The sequence below is a fragment of the Mesoplodon mirus genome (genome assembly GCF_964341445.2).
Source record: "Mesoplodon mirus genome assembly, chromosome: 20".
Classification (NCBI taxonomy): Eukaryota; Metazoa; Chordata; class Mammalia; order Artiodactyla; family Ziphiidae; genus Mesoplodon; species Mesoplodon mirus.
Window position 1 is genome coordinate 29,795,575 of NC_138996.1, and position 22,585 is coordinate 29,818,159.

The window sequence follows — 22,585 nt, forward strand, 5'->3', positions numbered from 1 at the left end:
ATTCAAAAAGATACATGCACCCTGATGTTCACAGCAGCACTATTTACAATAGCCAAAACATGGAAGCAACCTAAATGTCCATCGACAGATGAATGGATAAAGAAGATTTGGTATATATATATATATATATTTTTATATATATATATGCAATGGAGTACTACTCAGCCATAAAAAAGAATGAAATAATGCCATTTGCAGCAACATGGGTGGACCTAGAGATTATCACACTAAGTGAAACAAGTCAAAAAGAGAAAGACAGATACCATATGATATCATATACGTGGAATCTAAAATATCACACAAACGTACTTATTTATAAAACAGAAACAGACTCACAGACAGAGAACAGACTTGTGGTTGCTAGTGCGGAGGGCGATGGACTGGGAGTTTGGGACCAGCAGAGGCAAACTAGTATATACAGGATGGAGAAACAAGGTCCTACTGTATATCACAGGCAGCTATATTCAATATCCTGTAATAAATCATAATGAATATGAAAAAGAATCTATTTATATATATACTAAGAAGAGAGTGAAAAGACAAGCTACAGAATGAGAGAAAATATTTTCAAATCATAGATCTGATAAGGGGTTAATACCCAGCATAAAGCACTCATAATTCAATGACAAAAAGCTAATAATCTAATTCACAAATGGGCAATAACTTCCACAGGAATTTCTCCAAGGAGAAGAGCCAACGAGTACACAGAATGTAAACTGAAACCACCACACGATGCCTCTGCACAACCATGAGGACGGCTATTACCGGGAAAATGGAAAATTCCAAGTGTTGGTGAGGACACGGAGAACTTGGCACTCATGTTTGGCTGGTGGGGATGAAGATGGTGCAGGGGCTGTGGACCACATCCTGGCAGCTCCTCAAAAGGTTAACATAGAGCCACCATCTGATCCAGCTATTCCACTCCCAAGATAAATGAAAACAAATGTGCACGCAGAATTGTGTACATGATGTTCACAGTAGCATTATTCATAACAGGAAATGGGGGAAACAACCCCAGTGTCCACGGACAGAAGGTGGAACATTGTTCAGCCTAAAAAAGGAAGGACAGTGGTGATGACTTCACAACACTGTGAATGTACTTAATGCCACTTAACTGTACACTTCAAAATGGCTAAAATGGGGCGTCCGGAGCCTGTGCTCCGCAACGGGAGAGGCCACAACAGTGAGAGGCCCGCGTAACACAAAAAACAAACAAAACAAACAAACAAAATGGCTAAAATGGCATACTTTATGTTACATATATTTTACCACAATAAAAAAGTATATTTTCATGTATAGAGACAGTGCCAATCCTAAGACGCGGCATCGATTGACTGATGTTTTTAAAACTGAGTCTCACTGAAAACTGGTGACGGCTTCTGTGACAAAAGGAAGATCAAACAGGAAAAACATGTTCTTGATATTCTTCTCAAAGTAAAGAGGAAAAAAAGAAGAAAACAATCAATACATTCAACTAGAATCAAACTACTTAAACATGAACGTTTTAATATCCATACGACATTCTTAAACTTTCAGACACAAAGTGATTTAAAACCTTATAAAAATATATACACAGCTTCAAACTATACAGTTTATTCAACTTAACAGAATGTCCATTTTTTAATTTAAGACATACAGAATTTCAAAGAAATTTTCAATTTTATCCCAATTTCTCACTTAAAGTCTCAGATTACATCTACCTATTATGTACAAACAGATGAATAGAAATGTCCTCAAAGTTCCCAGGGTTTGGGTTACAAAGAAAACTTAGAGAATTTCATCTTCTCTGTGTATAGGAATTAAGTCTCAGCCCATTTCATATCTGTCTTTCCTATTTTCTTGTCAAATATTAGCTCTTCTTAAATAGATGTACTGATTTTATTCATTGTTTTTCTCAGGAAGGATATGTGTGATCCAGTAATTAAAGAAAGCTGAGATTACTCGGGCATAGTCTGGAAAGCAGAAAGAAAACAGAACAAAAAATAAAATAAAACAAAAAATTCAAGCAAAAAGAAAAATTATAAATTATTATTTTGTAGCTATTAGTCCTTAGGCCCAAAGTAAACCCTGAAATAATCTAATAAAACACAACTCGGGTGTTGAAATGATGTTGATGGTCGGCACGCTTGTGAATCCCATAAAAGTATGGGTGAGTCTGGGATATTTGTATTTCACTTGGATACAAAAGTTCTGGTAGAGCTGAACTCCATAATACCACACGCAATACTACATGCTTAACATCTGAGCTCAAAGAAGACCACGTACAAACTGAAATGAAACAGAAATAGGAGTTTACTTCAAAGGTGGACAAAGTAGCAGGAAGTCAGAAGCAGGATTCTAAGTGAGATGAGCTGGAAGGGACAGCACTCAGGTTTCAGGAAACTGTCCCAGGAACAGCCCAGCAAAGGGCCTGAGCTGAGGTCACAGCCCCTCATTTTGGGCCTCACTCCTCGTAAAGACGCTCGCTGAGGGGCACGCAGGTCCGGAGGCTCCAACCCTGAGAGCACACACACCCTGTCTGGCTCAGATCCTGGTGCCCGAGGGGCAGCCGACTGCTGCTGAGGCCCCGAGATGCACTTTCGAGCAGAGGCTGGGACTGGGGGGAGGGGTCCCATCTCACGCTCCATGCAGAAGTGTGGCTGAGGTGCCTCCAAACTCGTCCCCCGTCCTGCCCGGGCCAGCTGCCCGGCCCCCCAGCCTCGGGCTCCCAAGGATAGTGGCTAATGTGTGCACAGAGGACTCAGGAGGGTCCAGGGCGGGGATGCCTGCAGCATCTTCATGGTGCGCGGAGCATGATAAAAACCCCACAGATGGTGACGCGCATGTACATGCAGATGACGGAACGCAATTATGTGAGACCAACCGTAGAAACACGTGCACTGGCCTCGGGACATGGCTGCTACACCCCAGTCAATGAAACACCCGCGAACTAGGAAAAACAATCGTTGAGGCAGCGGAGAGAGAAGGCCCCCTGTGTCTGCTCTTAAAATGCTACTATTTCCAGGCTTACGCTATAGACAGGGGAGATACAGCTACTAATTAAACTTCATAAGCTAGTTTTATGAAAAAGAAAACAATTTCAGAATGCTAAATCTGAATTAGACAGAACCAATATTTGAAAATAAAGCTTCACCATTTGGAAGATTTCATTTTACAAAGTAGTTCAACCTAGAAAAACTTTGACTGCACATCCTACATGCACTAAAAAGGAATCCGTTTTCACAGAAAAGTGCTTCATGCATAAATTTTAGTTCCACCAGCTACTTAAGGTGCTTGTAGGCAAAACCTGCCCAATGGTTTCAATGTAAGAAGCAAGAGAAGCGTTTCCTCTCAATCCCCGATCCCTGTTCCAAACTCTCCTGGTGCATCTCAGAGCCACGCGTGAGGAATGTCTTCAGTGTGAGGAACTCCACTGAATTGTAAATGATTTATTTTCATCTCTCATAAAAACTTCCTATTAGATTAACTTAATAAAATTGGCTTTTTGCAATCTGAAAATGTAAATTATGGAAATGTACATCTTTTTACATTTCTTATGGAAATGTAAATTTTTAAATACTGAATACAGCAGGCCCAACAACCAGCAGTAAGGAAAGGGGCAAACACTGGGTCACGGGGGCTGGGGGTCCCGAGTGGCCCTGCGGCGCCCCCAGCAGGCGCAGGGCTCTGCCAGCACTCGCTCCCCTGCCTGAGGGTCTCCCTTCCCGGAGCTGCTCCCGCCGGCAGCCCACCGGCTCTCGCTCCTCTCATGCCTCCTCTGGTCCTACTCCTCGCAGCAACACCCCCACCCCGAAGGTGCCACCTTCACCCCATCTCCGGTCCCACAGCCCCCCACTCTCTGGCCCCGCTCCGACAAAGCCTCTGTTCCCCCGGAGCCCAGGCTGCTCTGTGAGGGTGACTGGCAGTGGCTCTCCCAGGCCTGACTCCCCACACGTGGACGTCCGACAGGAACCTCCAGCCGGCCCCGCTCAGCACCCCACCTGCTCCTGTGGCTGCCTCTCCGGCCTCATTATGCACTGCAGGCTTCGCGCAGGGCTTTGGGTCACAGACGCCCACGTCCAGTCAGTCGGCAAACCCTACTGAGTCCACCTTCACAGCCAACCCAAATCTGACCGCGCCCGGGACAGCCATCTCGCCGGGAGTATGACCGAAGCCCCCACTGTCCCCGACCCCTTCTCTAGTCCGAACGTGACGGCCGGAGAGATCTTGCTAAGTGCGGTCAGACCCAACAGGCTGGCCTTCCAGCGGCCCCACGTCGCCCAGGATAAAGGCCAACGAACTCAGCACAACCTCCAGGGCCCGACGTGACCCGGTCTCCGGCTCCTCTCCCACCCGCTTCTGCCCCCTCCATGTCTTCTCCGTGGGCTCAGCTGTACGAAGCACACCTCACTGACTTCTCCGTCTGGCTTCCTCCGTCCCCCACTAGAACGGAAGCCCCGCAGGGCAGGGCGCTCTCCCCTGAAGACCCACGGCGGGACCAGGGCCGCACAGGCAGGGCAGACGAGGCCCCCTAACAGATCTCTACTGGACATACGGGGGAGGCAGGTCTTCCTGGCGACCCCAACGCACAGGGTCTCGTCAACCCCCGCCAGCCACTTGCTCATCATACTGGCGCCATATTGCTTTCCTGCTGGCTTTACTGTTATTTCACGTGACGAAATGTGATATGTGGCTTTTTAAACATGTCAGTCTTGACTCTCCAGCTATACTATGAGGTTTCCAAGGAGAAAAACCATGCCCTGTACTCATTTTGAGATTACTGCCCCAAGGTCATCTGCAGCATCACTTTCATTCACTCAACCAGAAGTCTGTCCAGTGCCTGTCCTGGGCCCGGCACAGAGTTCTGCTCCACGCTGTGCAGGTGAAGTGCTCTCCAAAAAGCCCTCACCCTCTGATACTCAGTGTTTACAGATTTCTGCGGCCGGAGTATTGCCACCGTGGCCCAGTGGGACTTCAAGCTGCCAGTGTGAAGCCCCACCCATGGCACTGTGAAGACACAAGCACAGTCGGCCCAGCACTCTACAGTTTGCATGAAATGGGCACCCAACAAAGGTTGAGGAAGTAACAAAAGAGAAATCATCTTATAGTTCAACTCCCTTTTTACTGTAGGGTCCAGGAAGGCAGACCAAGACATTTGGAGGACAGAAAAAATGTACCTTCTCCGAATCTAGCACAGGAAAACGAAAAGGGAAAAAGAAATGAACTCTTTCACTTCCATTTAAACTAATAAGGATTTGCTCCTAAGAGTGGAGCTCACAAGTCTGGAGAATTAGATTGCACACGCATATCTGCATATATCATGTGAGGTATTTTTATAGCAAGAGAGATGCAAGAAGCATATTCCTCTGTGGGAATCTATTCCTCAAGCCATATGTGCATCCTTATATTTTCTGATTCAGGACTGCTTTGCTAGAGAGTAAGTTTTTCAGAGGCAAACCCTAGACAAGTGTCTAAAGCAGCACAATGAATAAAGTGCACAGTACATACCGGGTGGCATCCTGCAATGTTCTGGGAACACTTCCAGGGCACTCTTCAATCTTTCAGTATCTTGCAAAAGTAACAGTGTTTTCATGTGATCCAGAATGAACACATCTGAGGAGGGCATGCTGTGAGTTTCAAGATATTTAAATAGCTCTCCACTGGTCTCCATGAAGACAGCCGAGTCCGAATCCTTGGAGACACCTAAACAAAGACAGGGTCACTTAGAAATGCATTTTTACTCTTACAAACTGAAGATAAGCTCTCACCTGCTAAAGAAAGCCTCAAACGTATATTTCTATTTAGAACAATGTGTTTGAGAGATGATCAGAACAGAACTATGAGTAGCAAACAACAAAATACAACTGTTGAACCACACTGGAAAGGTGGTGTCTATTATGGGCACCGATCTCGTAAAGCAGCTGAGTGCTCCATGTACTGGAGTCCATGCACGGAGCAGGGGAAACACATGAAACCAAGCCCTCCGATGGTGTCAGGCATCTACAAACAGAGAATGAAGCTGCTGGGTATCTGGGATGCTCCAAGAAAGCCAAGGAGGCTGCCCCATGAGCACAGTGCTGTTCCCACTGCTGGCCGGCGGCAGGCCTACATCATGCTGAGGCCATTTCTGCACTATCCTGGTTGGTGTTCACAGGATGTCTAGAATCTGTGACTTCACGGTCTTTGCCAACTTTGAAAAACTCCCAGCTGCCACCTCTTACACGTCCCTCGTGCCCCAGTCCCATGGGTGAGGCTCCTTCGGACCCATGTGGCTGTTATGCTCCTTCTGTGTTTTCCATCCTCTCCTCTCCCTCCTTCACTCTGGATACTTCCTTCAGCCTGCCTTGCAGTAACTAATTCTCTTTTATGCTGAATCTAATCTGCTGTCTGAACTCGTCTTTGAGTTCTTAATTTGTTATTGTATTTCTCAGGTCTAGAATTTCTGTTTGATTATCCTAACAGATTCAAATTATCTGGTGAAAGTCTCCACTTTTCACCTTTTTTCTCCATCTTCTCCCTACTTCTTGGACATCTAGATCATAGCTATTTTAAGTCCCTTGTCTGGTAACATCAGCGTCTCCACCCCGTGGCCTCTTTCTGCTGCTCTTTTCCTCATGATTTCGGGTCGTATGGTCCGGTCTCTTGCTGTGTCTGACACACTCCTTGGAACGAACATGAAAGTCGCAGGGTCTCGGCTAACAACATTTTCCTCCAGAGAGGGTCCCGCCTTGCCTCTCCTCGGCAGACAGAGAAGGGTCAGGCAACTGAACTGACCACAGGGTGGCTGCACGTCTGGCCGGCGGTTGTCCACCTACACCTGAGCGCGTGGCCTGCGTGCTGCGCTGGAGGGTCAGGTTAGCCCTGCCTGCTCGGTCCCTCAGGACACCACAAAGGCCGCCCTGCCGTGTGGAAGAGGTCTGCCTGGTTGCCCTCCTCCCATCCCACAGTTCAGGGCTTGGCCAAGGTTTGGAGGGGGGGCCAGCAGAGCTTTGCTCTGGTCTCTGGCCCTCCTTTCTTACAGAGCTGGCCGACCCTGGGCCCTCCACTTCCCCCCCCAGACCTGTGAGACCACGGGGGCTCTGCTGGTTTGCCTGCTCTCCAGGGCTGCACTGCCCCTGTCCCTGGACCCTCGCTCAAGCCCCTGTCCAAACCGGCAGACACCTTGAGGGAAGGAGGGCTGCAGCACTCTGGCTCCCCCGGCCTGTGGTTCACCTCCCCTGGGATTTGTCACAAGGGCTTCTCCACAGCAGCTCTTAAAACTCCAAGTACACTTTAAACTTCAGTCTTCCTTGGCAGGAGGGTTGTCTGCCACAAGCTACTCCCTCACGCAGAGAATGGATAATCTACTGAGACCTCTCTGAAGCCTACTTCTGTTCTGCAGTGTATCCGCCACGTCCTCCTATTAGTCTCATGTGGATATTTGTTAAGGATGTTTTCAACTTAACACCAAGTGTGGATAAACAAGCGAAAGAGGAAAAGGGTCAATCTTGGTTCAAGTGGACCCGTTAATCATGGTGTTTTTGCATCACTGTTTAAATCCATTCCTTACCCCTCCAGTTATCATAAAGGCAGTATTTCTCCATCTTGGTCATGCTGGAGGTTCGATGCACTAAGCCCACCACATCCCCTGAATCTCCCAGGGACAGATCAGAACGGGGGCATCCCCAGTTACCCCAGCACCTCTGTTCTTGGCACCGAGCCAGCACCTGCTTCTTCCTGACCCTCAGGGCTGCTGTCTGCTAGGCTCCACACAAAGGTGAGGGATTATCACCCGTCAGAATAAATCCCAGGATAAACTTCAGCTCCTCCATCAGGAAAAACAGTGGTCAAATATGCTTACTGAAAAATCTCAAATCACTAAGCCACACATTGGGGAGCAAATCAACGTGTGTCCGAAAGAGAGAGAGCTGTGCTTCCTTTACTTCTCCACTAGCTGATGAAAATGAGCAAGAGTTCATCAGAATCTCCAACCTGGATTTATCTCTTCTTTAGACACATAGCTGAGAATAGCAACATATTCTGAAATTGGATTTTAGAGAAATGAGGATGATGAGACCACCCTCGTTTGGACCCACACGTCTAATGGGCTGGCTGTTTCCCCTGGTGAGCCTAGAGCAGGGGGCCAGCCCAGATCTTTGGTGGGATGAATTTAAATATTTGGATTAAAAAAAAATTTTTTTTTGCGGTATGCGGGCCTCTCACAGTTGTGGCCTCTCCCATTGCAGAGCACAGGCTCCGGACGCGCAGGCTCAGCGGCCATGGCTCACGGGCCCAGCCGCTCCGTGGCATGTGGGATCTTCCCAGCCCGGGGCACGAACCCGTGTCCCCTGCATTGGCAGGCTGACTCTTAACCACTGTGCCACCAGGGAAGCCCAAATATTTGGATTTTTGCCTCAAAACTAACGACTTACTTTGAATACTGAATATTTTTAATGTTTTGTATTTTAAACATTTAAATATTTTATATTTGCTTAATTTTCCAAATAAGTAGATGCCATTATTCAAAAGAACAACAGGAAAAAACATACCATCATAAAAATAAATTTCTTGTGTTGACTTCAAAAAGTTCAGGATACCATCTGCCTTTTCATTGGTACTTTTAACGTCTTCCTTCCCGGCGTCCGTGGCTCCTTCCTCCTCGGCATCCGGGACCCCTCCCTCCCCGTCTGCGACGTCCTCTCCATCACTCACTCTCACGTCGTCCTGCTCACTGCTGGTCTCCTCAGGCTGGTACATGAAGTTGACGCCAGAGACTCCTGTTAGTACGCCAGCTGCTTTCTTCCTTTTAATTTGCTGTTTCTTTTTCAGTTTCCTTTTTTTATTTTTGCTTATTGTGGGGCCATCTGTGTGCCGTGGCTGCAATTTTTCTTGCAAAATACTCTGCTGTTTCTCTAATTCTGCTTGTTCTACAGGAATGTTATTGGGATTTTTAAATTTTTTCTTTGAATTATGCTTTCTAATTCTTCTTCTCTTTGGTTGAGCCTGAAGATCCTGATCTAAAAAACAAAAATTCAAATATAACAATTTTCTGTAAAATGCAACCATAACAAACTTACTAGGCTAAATAAATTTTCCATTAGGATCTTGTAATGTTAGTAGAAAAGGAATTTAAAATATTTACTTCAGTGATTCTTAGCTTTATACCAACAAAGTACACTGTTAAGGATCCTGGGATTTACCATGAAGTAAGTTAATAACCTACTTGTTCTTCCAAAAAAGGTGTATGTATGTGTACGCGTATGTGTGTGTGTATTTATTCAACATTGTTACAATCATGACATATGGTATGATTTTAAGGATGTAAGAGTTGTTGCAGTTTTATCGAGAGTAAAATTCCATGCCTATGGTCTTGGGGAGAGAAACATGAATTCTTATGTTTTTTAAAATGTCCTTTAGCACCTTCTAAAGAGTTTCTTGCGTGTGAGGATGAGAAGCAAACAGTGACGACCTGTCCATCCAAATCAGCAATGGGTCCCATATGAATGAAGATGAAGTCTGGGCTCTCGGCAGGTAAGTGACATGGTCGAGATGTGGCAGTCACTGCCACGCAACAGACAAGGTCTGGAGTGGACGTGTGGTGGTAAGGCCTGCGGTGGACGTGGGCCCTGAGAGGAACGACCCCCATGCCAATCCTGCCCCGTCCACCCCATCCCCGCACCCTCGCAGCAGTGCATGCCCGGCACATGCTCAGCACATGCCCGGTGCACGCCCAGCACACTCGCTGCTGCCCACATGCGCCCACCTGCTCCGTCCCAGCCAACCAAAGACAGCATGCTGCCATCAACGCTCAGACGCTTTTTCTCAACAACCCTCACTTCTCACAGGTTCTCCTTAGGCCCACCACAGGTTATGGTGAGAAATCAAACACCATGCGTGACACTTCTGAGACACTGTGCGTCACTATGTGGAATGAAGATCCCTCTCCCTGTAATTCGCACTCTGAGGCTTTGAGCTGCCGCTGACGTCAGACAGAAGATGCCGTGTGGTCCTTGAGCTGCGGTTCCTGTGATGAGGGGCCTGAGACTCGGAACCCGCTGGTCACACCCTCCGATCCGTGGAGGTGGTTTCTTCTCTTGTTCTGGGCTCTGAGTCTATTCATGCAGCCAAACTCCCACCTGCGTATTTAAACAAGCGTCCACCCACCCCACCCGGCCTGTGTGACACGGAAGGTCCCCTCCACTGCAGCTTCGTGTCATCATCAAACCAGACACTGCCTCTGGATACGGGGAGAGTCCTCCCCGACTCTGGAATGAGAGTCCTCAGTTTTCTCTTGATACACGTGACAACCAGGAGACCTGGTGGTGCCTGCAACTTGGCATGAAGCCCAAATGACTCCTCATAAAGTCATGATGTGACACTGTCATACAGTCCCATACTTGGTACATTTTCTCTCTCTTCTCAATCAGCAGTGGGTGATTGAACACAGCATTTTCCTATTTCATTTGAAAGTTGATATTAACTGATTTTAGAGACCTGCTTAGAGTCGCTGACAGACACCTGATTCATGAGTATCTCTGAATAGTTGGCCCTTGAGCTGCTCTTGTAAAATATTAATGTTTGAAAAATGACCACTGCTTATGGAATTTAAAAAATTTTCCAGATTCATTTAAAAAAAGAAAAAATTACATTTCTCCTCATTGGGGTCTATTCTTGCCTTTATTGATATGGAAAAAAGTCATCCATAGGATGCTTTATCACGTCACAGTAAAGCCATCTGGGGACCAGCATGCAGTCATCTGGGGGCATCCTTACTGTCCACCAAGAGTGGCATCCAGAGAGCTGCTCTCATTTATTCCCCGATATCTCCGTTCTCCAGGCCCTTCCAGCCGAGCCAATTACTGACGTCATCCTCCGGTTCATTTCCCTTTGCAAGTGGTGAGAGCACAGCATGAATGCTGCCCTGTGAGGATGATTATGCTATCAGCCTGCTGCTCTAAAAGACGATAAAACAGGAATTTGAGAAGGAGTTGGTGGCAAAAAAGGGTGTAAAACATAAGAACATCATACTTTTTCATATAAGTGTGTGTGCACACTTCTTAAGAGGAAAACTTAATACACACTGAGATATTGAAGGTCCAGATGCCAGACCTGTGGGGTTAACTGTGGTTTCTGGGTGCTGTGACTGTAGGTTGGTTTTTTTCATTGTACTTTTCTGATTTCCAACTGTAGGGCATTGAGCAGATACTGCTTTCATAATAAGGAAAAATTATTATTTTAAACTTGATGAAATTATGACAACTCAAAACATGGGATGGCACTAAATTCTACTTAAAGGTGAATTTATAATCTTAAATATGTCAGGAAAGAAAAAAGGCTAAAAATCAATGATATAAGTAAGAAAGAAGCTGGAAAAACAACAGCAACTTATACCTGAGGAAAGCAGAAGGAAAGAAATAACAATCAGAGGAGCACAAAATAAAGGAAGAGAAAAGAAAACCCAACAGAGAGACAGCAACCAGCACTGACACCGTGAAGAAAGAAAACAGACGAACAGCGCAAGACTGGACGGGGCGGGCAGAGGACACATAATCGCCAGTGTGGGGTGAAGGCGTGTGTTAACACACATCCTGTAGGCGCGAAAGGACCAATAAGGTGGCTCTGTGAAGCACTCTATGCAAATAAATTACATAGTTTTACGAAATGGAGAATTCTGAGAAAAGTACAACATACCAAACTGGACACATGAAGAAACGGAAAATCTTAATAGTCCTGTATCTATTAAAAGATTGAATCTTTAGTTAAAAATAACCCCACAAAAGAACTTCAGGCCTAGGTGGATTCACCTGACGTCTAAGGAACATTTAAGGAAGAAACAAACGCCCACCATACAAAACATTTCTGGAGAACAGACACAGTGACAGTGACCACAAGCTTTGTGAGGACAACACAGTGCTCATTTCAATGCCTGATGAGGACGCTGAAAGACGGGAAGGCTGCAGGCCAACCCCTCTCATAAACGTCAATACAAAACTTCTAAACAAAACATTAACCGTTTGATCGTAGTGATATAAAGTATTCAATCAATATTAACATCAACAGATCATGAAAACGTGTAGCAAACTAGAAATGTAAGGGAAATGTGAAATGCGATAGAGGGTGAGAAAATCCTGCAGGGACACTGCACGTGAAGCCCTCACCCTGCTGCTTCCCTGCCAGAGGCCCTGGCGATGCACCAAGAGGAGGGAAAGTGTCAGACCTCACGGGGGACGTCAGCTACAGACGGCACCACTGTGAGTCCAGAAGGCCCCCAGGCCCTACAGACAGGCTGCCTGGGAGCCTGCGGACACAGAAGCAGGACGCGAGGGCGGCAAGGAGGACGCCCACCCGCATGGCAACCAGGGTCGCAAGATAACGCCGGCGAGTGCCGACCCTGGCAGAGACCATCAACCGCAGGGACCCCACCGGGAACTGGAACCGCAGCCCCAGAGCAGCAGGGAGCCTCACTGTCCCTGGGCCTCCCCGTCACGAGGGCTCCGCAGAGGCCGAGGCAGGGGCGCCCACGCTGCCCTGGGGTCAGCAGACGTGGCACCCGAGTCTCCACCTCAGCTCATGCCCCTGCGGCACTCCCAGGGCTCACGGCCCCGGAGGTGGGGGAGTCCTTCTGCTTCTGGACAGCACGGCACCGTCCGGGACGCTCACCACGGGCTCGTGCAGGAGCGGTGGGCAGGAGGCAATGGCTGGGGACATCCGGCTCCCGGGGCCAGAGGTCACACGGCCACCCTGCTCTTTCCACGTCTTGTTCATGGTAACTGACAGGACTAATTACTTGATCTGAAGAAATACTCATCACTCAATGACCTTTCGACTACGTATTTGGTGCTTGAGTCTCTCATTTTCTCACAGATGAGGGACAGCGGTTACTGCAGGAGGACTTCACCACCCTAATCGCGTGCCAGCTGACATGGGCTCACATCCACCTCAGCAGCTGGTGCTTAGAGGCCTTTTCCCCAAAGGAGACATCTTCGTGTCTGTTTCCTAAGTACAACATCTTGATGCGACTTAGCGTGGAGAATATCCAGTTAACTCACACAGACACGGTTCAACATTTCTTTTGAAAAACAGTAATGCATGTTAATACCTAGATATGATATGCAGGCATTACAGTCGATACAAAGATCTGTTTATTTTCCTCTTTTAACATTTCCAGCATAACCTATAGATCACTGGGCAATGGCTACACATAATTGAACATAATTTTTTTAAACATCTTTATGGGAGTATAATTGCTTTACAATGTTGTGTTAGTTTCTGTTGTATAACAAAGTGAATCAGCTATACATATACATATATCCCCATATCTCTTCCCTCTTGCGTCTCCCTCCCACCCTCCCTATCCCACCCCTCTAGGTGGTCACAAAGCACCGAGCTGATCTCCCTGTGCTATGCGGCTGCTTCCCACTAGCTATCTATTTTACAGTTGGTAGTGTATATATGTCCATGCCACTCTCTCACCTCGTCCCAGCTTACCCTTCCCCCTCCCCCATCCTCAAGTCCATTCTCTACATCTGCGTCTTTATCCCTGTCCTGCCCCTAGGTTCATCAGAACCATTTTTTTTTTAGATTCCACATATATGTGTTAGCATACGGTATTTGTTTTTCTCTTTCGGACTTGCTTCACTCCATATGACAGACTCTAGGTCCATCCACCTCACTACAAATAACTCAATTTCATTTCTTTTTATGGCTGAGTAATAATCCATTGTATATATGTGCCACATCTTCTTTATCCATTCATCTGTTGATGGACACTTAGGTTGCTTCCCTGTCCTGGCTATTGTAAATAGAGCTGCAATGAACATTGTGGTACATGACTCTTTTTGAATGATGGTTTTCTCAGGGTATGTGCCCAGGAGTGGGATTGCTGGGTCATATGGTAGCAGTTTTTTAAGGAACCTCCATACTGTTCTCCATAGCGGCTGTGTCAATTTACATTCCCACCAACAGTGCAGGAGGGTTCCCTTTTCTCCACACCCTTTCCAGCATTTATTGTTTGTAGATTTTTTGATGATGGCTATTCTGACCGGTGTGAGGTGATACCTCATTGTGGTTTTATTTGCATTTCTCTAATAACTAGTGAGGTTAAGCAGCTTTTCACGTGTTTGCCAGAAACCTGTATATCTTCTTTGGAGAAATGCCTATTTAGGTCTTCTGCCCACTTTTGGATTGGGTTGTTTGTTTTTCTGATATTGAGCTGCATGAGCTGCTTGTATATTTTGGAGATTAATCCCTTGTCAGTTGCTTTTAAAAAGAATAGAACGTAGCTGTTTGGCTGGGTTACATGCAGAACTCCGAGTAATGTAACATAATTTATAAAAATATGGAAAAATGATAAACTTGACCATTTATAACAGTTTCCACCCCAAACATACCAGACCTTTTCATGATTCTTCATTCTCTAAAATTAAATCGTTCCTCTTGTTTATGAGCCAAACTTTTCTTACCAGTTCAAATCTCAAGTGCTTTATAAGACTTCCCAAGGTTAGCTTCTCCATCCGCTGTGTTCCTGTGGTGCTTGGTCTCTATCGCTAATAACACTTAGTTCTGAATGACAAAGTCTGTTACTGATTTCATTCCACTCCGTAACCTCTAAGCTCTACAGCAGTAAGGGGTGTGTTATCGTCACGGTTGTTCCTCCAATGTCTGACACACAAGGCTCAAACAAATAGCTCGTTATCTCAGAACCAGCCACGGTGCAGAAAGAGACAGTGCAATCAGGGCACAGAACCCATGTGTTCTGGAAGTCAAGAGCAAAAGCTGCTTATTTATCGTTTCCACAAATATGAACCAACTGTCTTTTGGAGACTGAAGTATGGCTACACGTGGTGCGTTTAAATCTGCTGATCATCAGAGTTACTGCTCGGTATTCATACAAACAGAAAGGACTCTCATAGTCAGGCTTTCTCTCTCCCAGTCAGATAGATTAGGGTGAACTTAGGTAGGAAGTCTGGGTCTCTTGACTTTTTACTAACAGGCAGTTCCTTGGGCTGTCAATGAGTTAATCCAAGTCTCACACGCAGCCAATGGCTTCTAAGGCCCAGGACACAGCAGGGAGCAGGGTGTAAGGTCACCTTCACAAGGTCAGCCTCTGGACACAGAGGAGACCCATCACCCTGGCTCTACCATGACCAACTGCTACTTCACACCGGATGCTTTTGTTGCAAGTACTCTCCTGTTTGGCTCTGATTACCTTGAGATTAAGAATCTGACTGGCTGTGAAAATGCAATGGAATTTACATTCAAAATTCGCAAGATTCTTGTGCTACCTCATTATTTTAGGATACAGATGGTGTCAAATCCTAAAAGTCACTGCCAAGACGGATGTCAAGGAGCTTACCACTTATGTTTTCTTCTAGGAGTTTTATGGTTTCAGTTCTTACATTCAGGTCTTAAATTTATTTTGAGTTCGTTTTTGTGTATGGTGTGAGACAGGGGTCTAAGTTTCATTCTTTTGCATGTGGCTGTCCAGTTTTCCCAACACCATTTATTGAAGAGACTGTCCTTTCCCCATTGCACAGTCTTGGCTCCTTTGTTGTAAATTAATTGACCATATATGTGTGGGTTTATTTCTCGGCTCTCTATTCTGTTCCATTGGTCTATGTGTATGTTTTTATGCCAATATCACACTGTTTTGATTACTGCAGCATTGTAATATAGTTTGAGGTCAGAAAGCATGTTACCTCTAGCTTTGTTCTTCTTTCTCAAGATTGCTTTGGCTATTCAGGGTCTTTTGTGGTTCCACACAAATTTTAAGATTATTTGTTCCATTTCTGTGAGAAATTCCCTTGGAATTTTGATAGGGATTGCACTGAATCTGTAGATTGCTTTGGGTAGTATGGACATTTTAACAATATTAATTCTTCCAATCTACGAGCATGAAATATCTTTCCATTTATTTACATTTTTCATTGTCAATTTCCTTCATCAATGTCTTATAGTTTTCATGTATAGATCTTTCACCTCCATTAAATTTATTCCTACCTAGGAACTTTATTCTTTTTGATGCAATTGTAAATTGGGCTGTTTTCCTAATTTCTGATAGTTCATTGTTAGTGTAAAGAAATGAAACTGATCTTTGTAAACTGATTTTGTACCCTGCAACTTGACTGAATTCATTTGTTCATTCTAACAGGTTTTTTTGGGGGGGGAGTCTTTAGGGTTTTTTATATATAAAACCATGTCATCTGCAAGGAGAGTCAGTTTTACTTCTTCCTTCCTGATTTAGAGGACTTTTATTTCTTTTTCTTGCCTAATCGCTCTGGCTAGGACTTCCAATACTACGCTGAATAAAGCGCCAAGGGTGGACATCTTCATCTTAAATAATTTCCCACCTTCTTTTCTCAGTATCTCTTTATGGAATGTCTATTAGTTGAAGAGATATTAATCAATAAGTTTTATTAGTTGAAGAAATATTAATCAATATCCAAAGAAGTATTCATAATCTGTTCTATTATTGTAATGCATTTGCTTCACAATAAGCTAAGGTGGTGTACGGGTTTACCAAGATCTAAATATTTCTCTAATCCAAGTTTCTTACGAATATGTGCCAACAATGGTTTGGAAATTAAGTAAATACTTTAAGAAAATAAATGGCAATCCGAACAAATGTGGGTTTTCTTTTTTTTATAAAGACAGGTTAAAGAGCTGTGCAGACTCCACTGGTAAATTATTTCCACATTAATATTCTGACCCACATAGTCCTTGGTCAATCACACATCTAAAGCTATGCTACCTCACTGCACTGTGACTGAGAGGAATCCAGGTTATCAGGTGTGTGTGCCAATAACATGCCAAAGAAACAAAAACATGAGCATACAAAATAGTCTAGTCTTCTAGAAACAATCTAGGCCTTTTTAGGTGCTCTAAGAATGCATGAACTCTTTTCCGTGTCTAGCCTTTTATGTCACCTTGTTGACAGTGCATGGCAGAGGCAGCTGGTCTAACTGAGGGTTCTCGACTCACTGAGAGAAAAGAGTGGCTCAGAATGACACCACCTCTACTGTCCCTCAGATGCCCCCAAGTAACCTGTGAGAAAGGAAAGGCTTTCACACAATTACATGTCTTAAGTCTCATTTCAATAAATCACCGGGACAAGAATGAAAGCCTGCTAACTCTGAGTCTGGCTTTGCTGCGCCCTTGAAAGAGTATGATGTGTATGGAACGTGGCCCGGGTCAGAGAATCTCTGCTGAGAGCCTGCCGAGGACTCTACCTTGACTCCGGTGGCCTCTGCTGAAAACTGCACCTTATTAGTCAAACAAGCTAGAATGCCTGCTGTGCCCTGCACCTGGGAAGCTCAGAGAAATCACGCATCAGGGTTTCTTCAGCCCAGACAGAGCCAGTGAGATCTGAAGATGGATCTGCCTTAGAACTGCGGCCGAAAGCTGTCAAAGCTCGTTGAAAGGATGGTTGACACATCAGAACCGTGCATTTAGCTCATGCTTCCAAACGTTAACATGAAGTTCATAACTATTTCAACCAGACTTTGCTATCAGAAAACTAATCATAATAGCTTTCCATCGAAATGACTTGATTTTAATGACTTTGCAGCTCCATCTGAACACAAAAACCATGTCAATACAGTCAACCACTTGTGATTATACGAGGAGAGAGGACTGCTCCTTCTCTGCAGGCTGTTTTTATAAATAATTACGCAACTCGGTTCATCAAATATTGACTGAAGACTTAACACCAGCAGGCGCCGGTGCCTCAGGGAATTAAGAGCTGGCAGCGCTCACGTTTGCACAAGCTTCGCACAAACCCAATCTAATTGGCACAGCAAGCGTGTGGTGTGCGAGTGCAGGATTATTACCCCATCAGGTGGCCAAGGAAACTGAGGCTCAGGGAAGTAAGGGAGACGGCACCCACAGTCAACAGCGGGGCGGCAAACCCGGGGCCCTTCCCGCCCACTCTGCCACCTGCCACGTCGGAGCTCCGTCCCCCAGGGGCTGGAGGTGAGGATGCAAGAGCAAGGAAGTTACAGAAACAACCAGATACCGGATGGAAGGCAAAGGGAGGGGGCACTTGTGTGTCGTGGTGGGGGGCGGGGTCAGGGAGGCCAAGAGAGGACGTGCGGAGGGCAGGATCTGGACGGAGGAGAGGTCCCCACGCTGGAGGGACCGAGCAGCGGGCAGAGGCTAGAAGGAAGCTGGAGCCTTACCCGACCCGATCCCGCCCGGCTGGCTGGAGGGGGAGGCAGATCAGCAAAGGGGGTGACCGCAAGCGTGGCAGGTCTCAGACGGACACAGGCGACGTGTGTGAGGTCAGCGAACGGGAGCCCCTGCACCAACCAGCACAGAGCTGGGCCCCAGCAGGACTGACTCGCAAGAACATGAAAGGCAGGAGCAGAAGGGAACCCCTGGGCTACTTCAGCAGGCAGGGGCAGAGGTCACAGGAGGAGATCCAGGGCGACGGGACGAGCCTGAATGAGCCCTGACAGAGGCAGAGGCACCAGGCAGAGGGGCTCCGTGTCCCAAACTCACTCCCCGCCCCGCCAGTGCCCCACTGTGCCCTCTGACGAGAGCCAGCCAGACGGGGGGGTCTCGCTTCCCGTTATAAACAGCACTGCAGGGAGCAGCTGTAAGCGAGAAAGGCACCGAAGAGGTGGGGCCACGGGGACCCTGAGAGTGAGCCACCGCGGTGACGGTGACGGTGACGCGCCGGGGAACTGCGCCACAGACCTGAGTGAAGGAACTAAAACCAAAGGCAAGTCAGATTTCGTAGGAAATCTGGAAAAGGAAGACATCTGCAGAGGAAGATCCAAAACAAGCTCCCAGCAAGGAAAAACAGGGAAACAGCCCAGACAGCAAGCCGTGGGACTGTGTAAGAAAGACACCCGGAAGGGCTTCCCTGGTGGCGCAGTGGTTGAGTGTGCCTGCCGATGCAGGGGACACGGGTTCGTGCCCCGGTCCAGGAAGATCCCACATGCTGCGGAGCGGCTGGGCCCGTGAGCCATGGCCGCTGAGCCTGCATGTCTGGAGCCTGTGCTCCGCAACGGGAGAGGCCAGAGCAGTGAGAGGCCCACGTACGGCAAAAAAAAAAAAAAAAAAAAAAAGAAAGAAAGACACCCGGAGGGACAGGGGCACCTCTCAGTCGCTGAAACCACAGATCCAAAAACAGATGCCAGATTGCTGGCACCCAGCAAGCAATGAACATAACTGTTACAACAACTAAAGTAACGTATAACATCATAGCTATGTTATACTCAGTTATAAAAAGGCAGGTATCTTCAATACAGACATAAATCCTGGAAAAGGCACAAAGAGAGGAAGTAGTTCCGGGCGTGTGCGATTATAAAATGCTTCAGATGTTGAGTGTACTTTATTGCAGGGCCACAGCCCAGGGAAGAGGAAAGCAGACAACCAGCCAGCAGCGAGGGAAGCGACCAGGCGTCTGACCAGGCTTCCCCCATGTTCTCACAAGGAGAACAAGGACATTGGGAAGAGCTGACACACGACTCTGACAGTGCAGCGGGACCAGGTCGCAGTGCATCCCTGGACTGTGGAGCCGGCCAGTATTCTCAGGTCCAGGGTGGCGCCTGGGTCAGAGCACCCCGAGACGGTGCTGAGTCTCGAGCCCACAGCCCTGGAGGCCCTGGGATGGGGACGGGGACGGGAGGAAGTGACTTCAAGGAGTGAATTCTGGCCTAACTGTGCCCTCTCGGAGCGGCAGCTGAAGGAGCAAAGGGCAGAGTGTGGAGGAGGCCGGGCACCCTCACAGGTGGCGCGGGGCTGTAGCAGCGGAAGGAGAAGAAAGTCGTGCATTCCAGACTCTGCCCAGGTGTTCACTCTCTAGGGCGTGGGAGCCCTCCTGGTGGTGACGTTTACCAGGGGAGCCCAGCACGTGCAGGTGGGGGAACTCTGTGGAGGTGGCTCCTGAAACGCGGAGATGACCTAATTACAGAGTCTCAGCCCTCATCAAACTTGGCCGTCTGCAAAAAGTTCATAAAGTATGTTATGATAGCCAAAAAAAACCCAAACAAACAGTGGTGCCATCATGAAATCCAGAGATCAATACTGGAAGAGGTCACAGAGAAATGTAAATAGTTATATAAGACATTAATAACAGATCGATGTACAGATTGGTAAACGTGGGACTCACTCATTCATGACTAAGAAGCGCTTCTGGAAAAAGAAAAAAGAAACCAGATGGGTCGGGTTCCTCCGACCCAGGTGCAGTCCCCACTCCGTGGGCGCCCAATGACTCCTGGGATGGCCCTTCAGCTCCGCGCGGCTCTGCAATGCCCATGTGGCCCCAGGGAAGGTGCGGATGAGGGCAGGGACCCCCAGCCGTCCTGCTGACAGGGATGGACGCTGCAGCTACCCAACGGCCTGCAGAGAGGCATGAGGAAGCCCCCACGGTGAAGGCCCATCCAGCCCACGAGTCAGCGGGGCAGCCGCTGAGGAACGCAGGTCGGGGAAGATGGGTGAGCAGAAGCCAAGAAGAGAGCCGTGGATGTGGAACATGGTCCATCACATACAGGGCTTCTAAGCCGTCAAGAAAAGTAACAGGTAACTAAAGAAAAAGTGCAGGATTTAAAAAGGAAAATCTATTTTAAAAAGATGGATCTGCACCTTGTTCTAACAAAATATATCTCAGATGGGTCAAACATTTCATATAAAAATATAAAAACAGGAGCCATACAAGGGTGCTTGTGAGTATTATTTGTCCCTCTGGGTGTCGCCATCTGTTCTGCTCATTCTACTGGGGTGATCTTTTCTTTTCTTACTGATTTGTAATATCTTGTTATATGGTAAGGAAGCTAACTTTCATCTACTGTGGAATGTGCAAATATCATCTCCTATTCTGTCCTTTGCTTCTGAACCTTGTTTACAGTGCCCTTTGCCATAAAGAAAGTTTGAATTTCTTCACAGTCAAACCTGTCATTTAGGCTCTTAGGCTTAGAAAGAATTTCCCTAACGCAGTTTTCTCACATGAAAATGTAAGATATATGTTGTCCAACTAATTAGCTAAAATTTAAAAGATTGAAAATGTCCAGGCAATGGAAGAAAGGGAATTTCCTTAGACTGTCTTCAGGAATGAAAATTGGAACAGCTTTCTGAAAGACAGTTTGTTATTATGTCTTCAAATTTAGAAACACATGTACTCTTACGCTTAATATTTCCACTTCCAAGAGTTTATATTCAGGAGATAATCAGACTATTGAATGTATGTACCACGTATGTACAATGACGTTCATGTGCAAAGTGCTTATTGAGCACCAGGGAAAGTTCTAGATGTCTTTCAATGCAGGGGAGGGGAGCCTAGTTATAAACAAGTTGCTTTCATAAAATAGATTTCAGCTACTTTTAAAAAATGATATAAATATATCTATATGCACTGAAATGGGAAAAAACCTCCAAAATACATTAAGTGGGGAAAGTGGTTTATAATGCAGTATATATAATATGGTACAACTTTTATAAAATCTGCGCATGCATATACAACATGCACAGGGGAGAGGTTTCAAAAGATGTTTACTGAGGGTCTCAGCCTGGTGGCCTTAGGTGATGTTTTACTTCCTGTGCGTTTTCTGTAATGCTTGACTTTTCTATAGTGTTTCTGTGGTCAAGAAAAACAAAATATTTTTCTTAAAAAAAAAAAAAAAAAGGTTGGAGTAACAGAGAAGAAAAGGCCCTCTTTCCTAGAGGCTGGCCTGTTTTTTAGTTTATAAAACAAACTGAGGTTCTTATTTCTGTGTAAAATGTGTAAATGTAAAGTTTCTGTGTAGAGGTTCCAGAACTTCACCTACTGGCAGCGGCAGGCAGGAACTCCTGCCTTTTCATTACGAAAAAAGGACCTCTGCAAAGCTGCTATGACAGAAGGATGCAAATGTCTGCAGAGGAGGGACGCACCTTTGGCTGCATGGGGTCTGGCTCCAAGGACAAGTGCCTGCTGATAAGAGATGAGACACTGAAAGCTGGAAACGGGAGGCAGAGAAGGACAGCTAGCAAGAATACTTAATTAAGGAAAACAGGAGAAGATGGTGTAGAAAGTGGTGGCTGTGAAAAGCAGGTTTCAAACCAGGTAAGTGTACCTGAACTGTCACTCGCCAAGATCACCTACGTTCTCAAAAACGTGCCTGCAAGACATGGGGCAGCGCTGCTGACGGCTCACTGCCAGAGCCAACACTGAAATGATAAGACCATAGTCACGATTCTGTTTCTAAAGGGACACGGGTGGCTTATGGCTCTCTGTTGAAAGGCTGAATTCTTGGTTCAGCTACTAAAGGTGAAGGGTGGAAGGAAGCCCGTGAAGATGGTAAATGAGCCATAGAGATGCAAACGTGAAGGACAAATTCTGTTACAAAACCGATGGACCAGGAGGCTGGCTAAGTACAGACCATTCCTACTGGAAGGGACATGAAAGCACTGAAGGTCCACAGAGGTTAAAGAGGGGACTTGCCGGAGAAGACCAGACATTCATAAGAGAAACGGAGGGAGTCATTTCAGTCACAGTTAAGACACATCAGTTATTGGAATAAGACAGTTTCACATCAAAAGAAAACCAAAGTCTTAACAGGGAAAGGCAGAATTGCACCCAGTTCTCAACGTGGATCCTCAGTCCAGTGTAAGTATGAAGGAGATACGTTTGTCAACCTGTGAGTCGTTG

General features: G+C 46.4%; 1 protein-coding gene across 1 annotated transcript in view; it reads right to left on the bottom strand.

The window, feature by feature from the left end:
• Window positions 1-1,577: 1,577 nt before the first annotated feature.
• ERICH1 (glutamate rich 1) overlaps window positions 1,578-22,585 on the bottom strand; it is a 47,135-nt gene continuing 26,127 nt past the window's right edge. The window contains exons 4-6 of the mRNA XM_082608810.1: window positions 8,508-8,975; window positions 5,488-5,682; window positions 1,578-1,952 (exon numbers count right to left, since the gene is read on the bottom strand). Coding sequence (XP_082464936.1) covers window positions 1,879-1,952; window positions 5,488-5,682; window positions 8,508-8,975 — 737 coding nt within the window. The 3' untranslated portion in view covers window positions 1,578-1,878. The remainder of the gene's footprint in view (window positions 1,953-5,487; window positions 5,683-8,507; window positions 8,976-22,585) is intronic.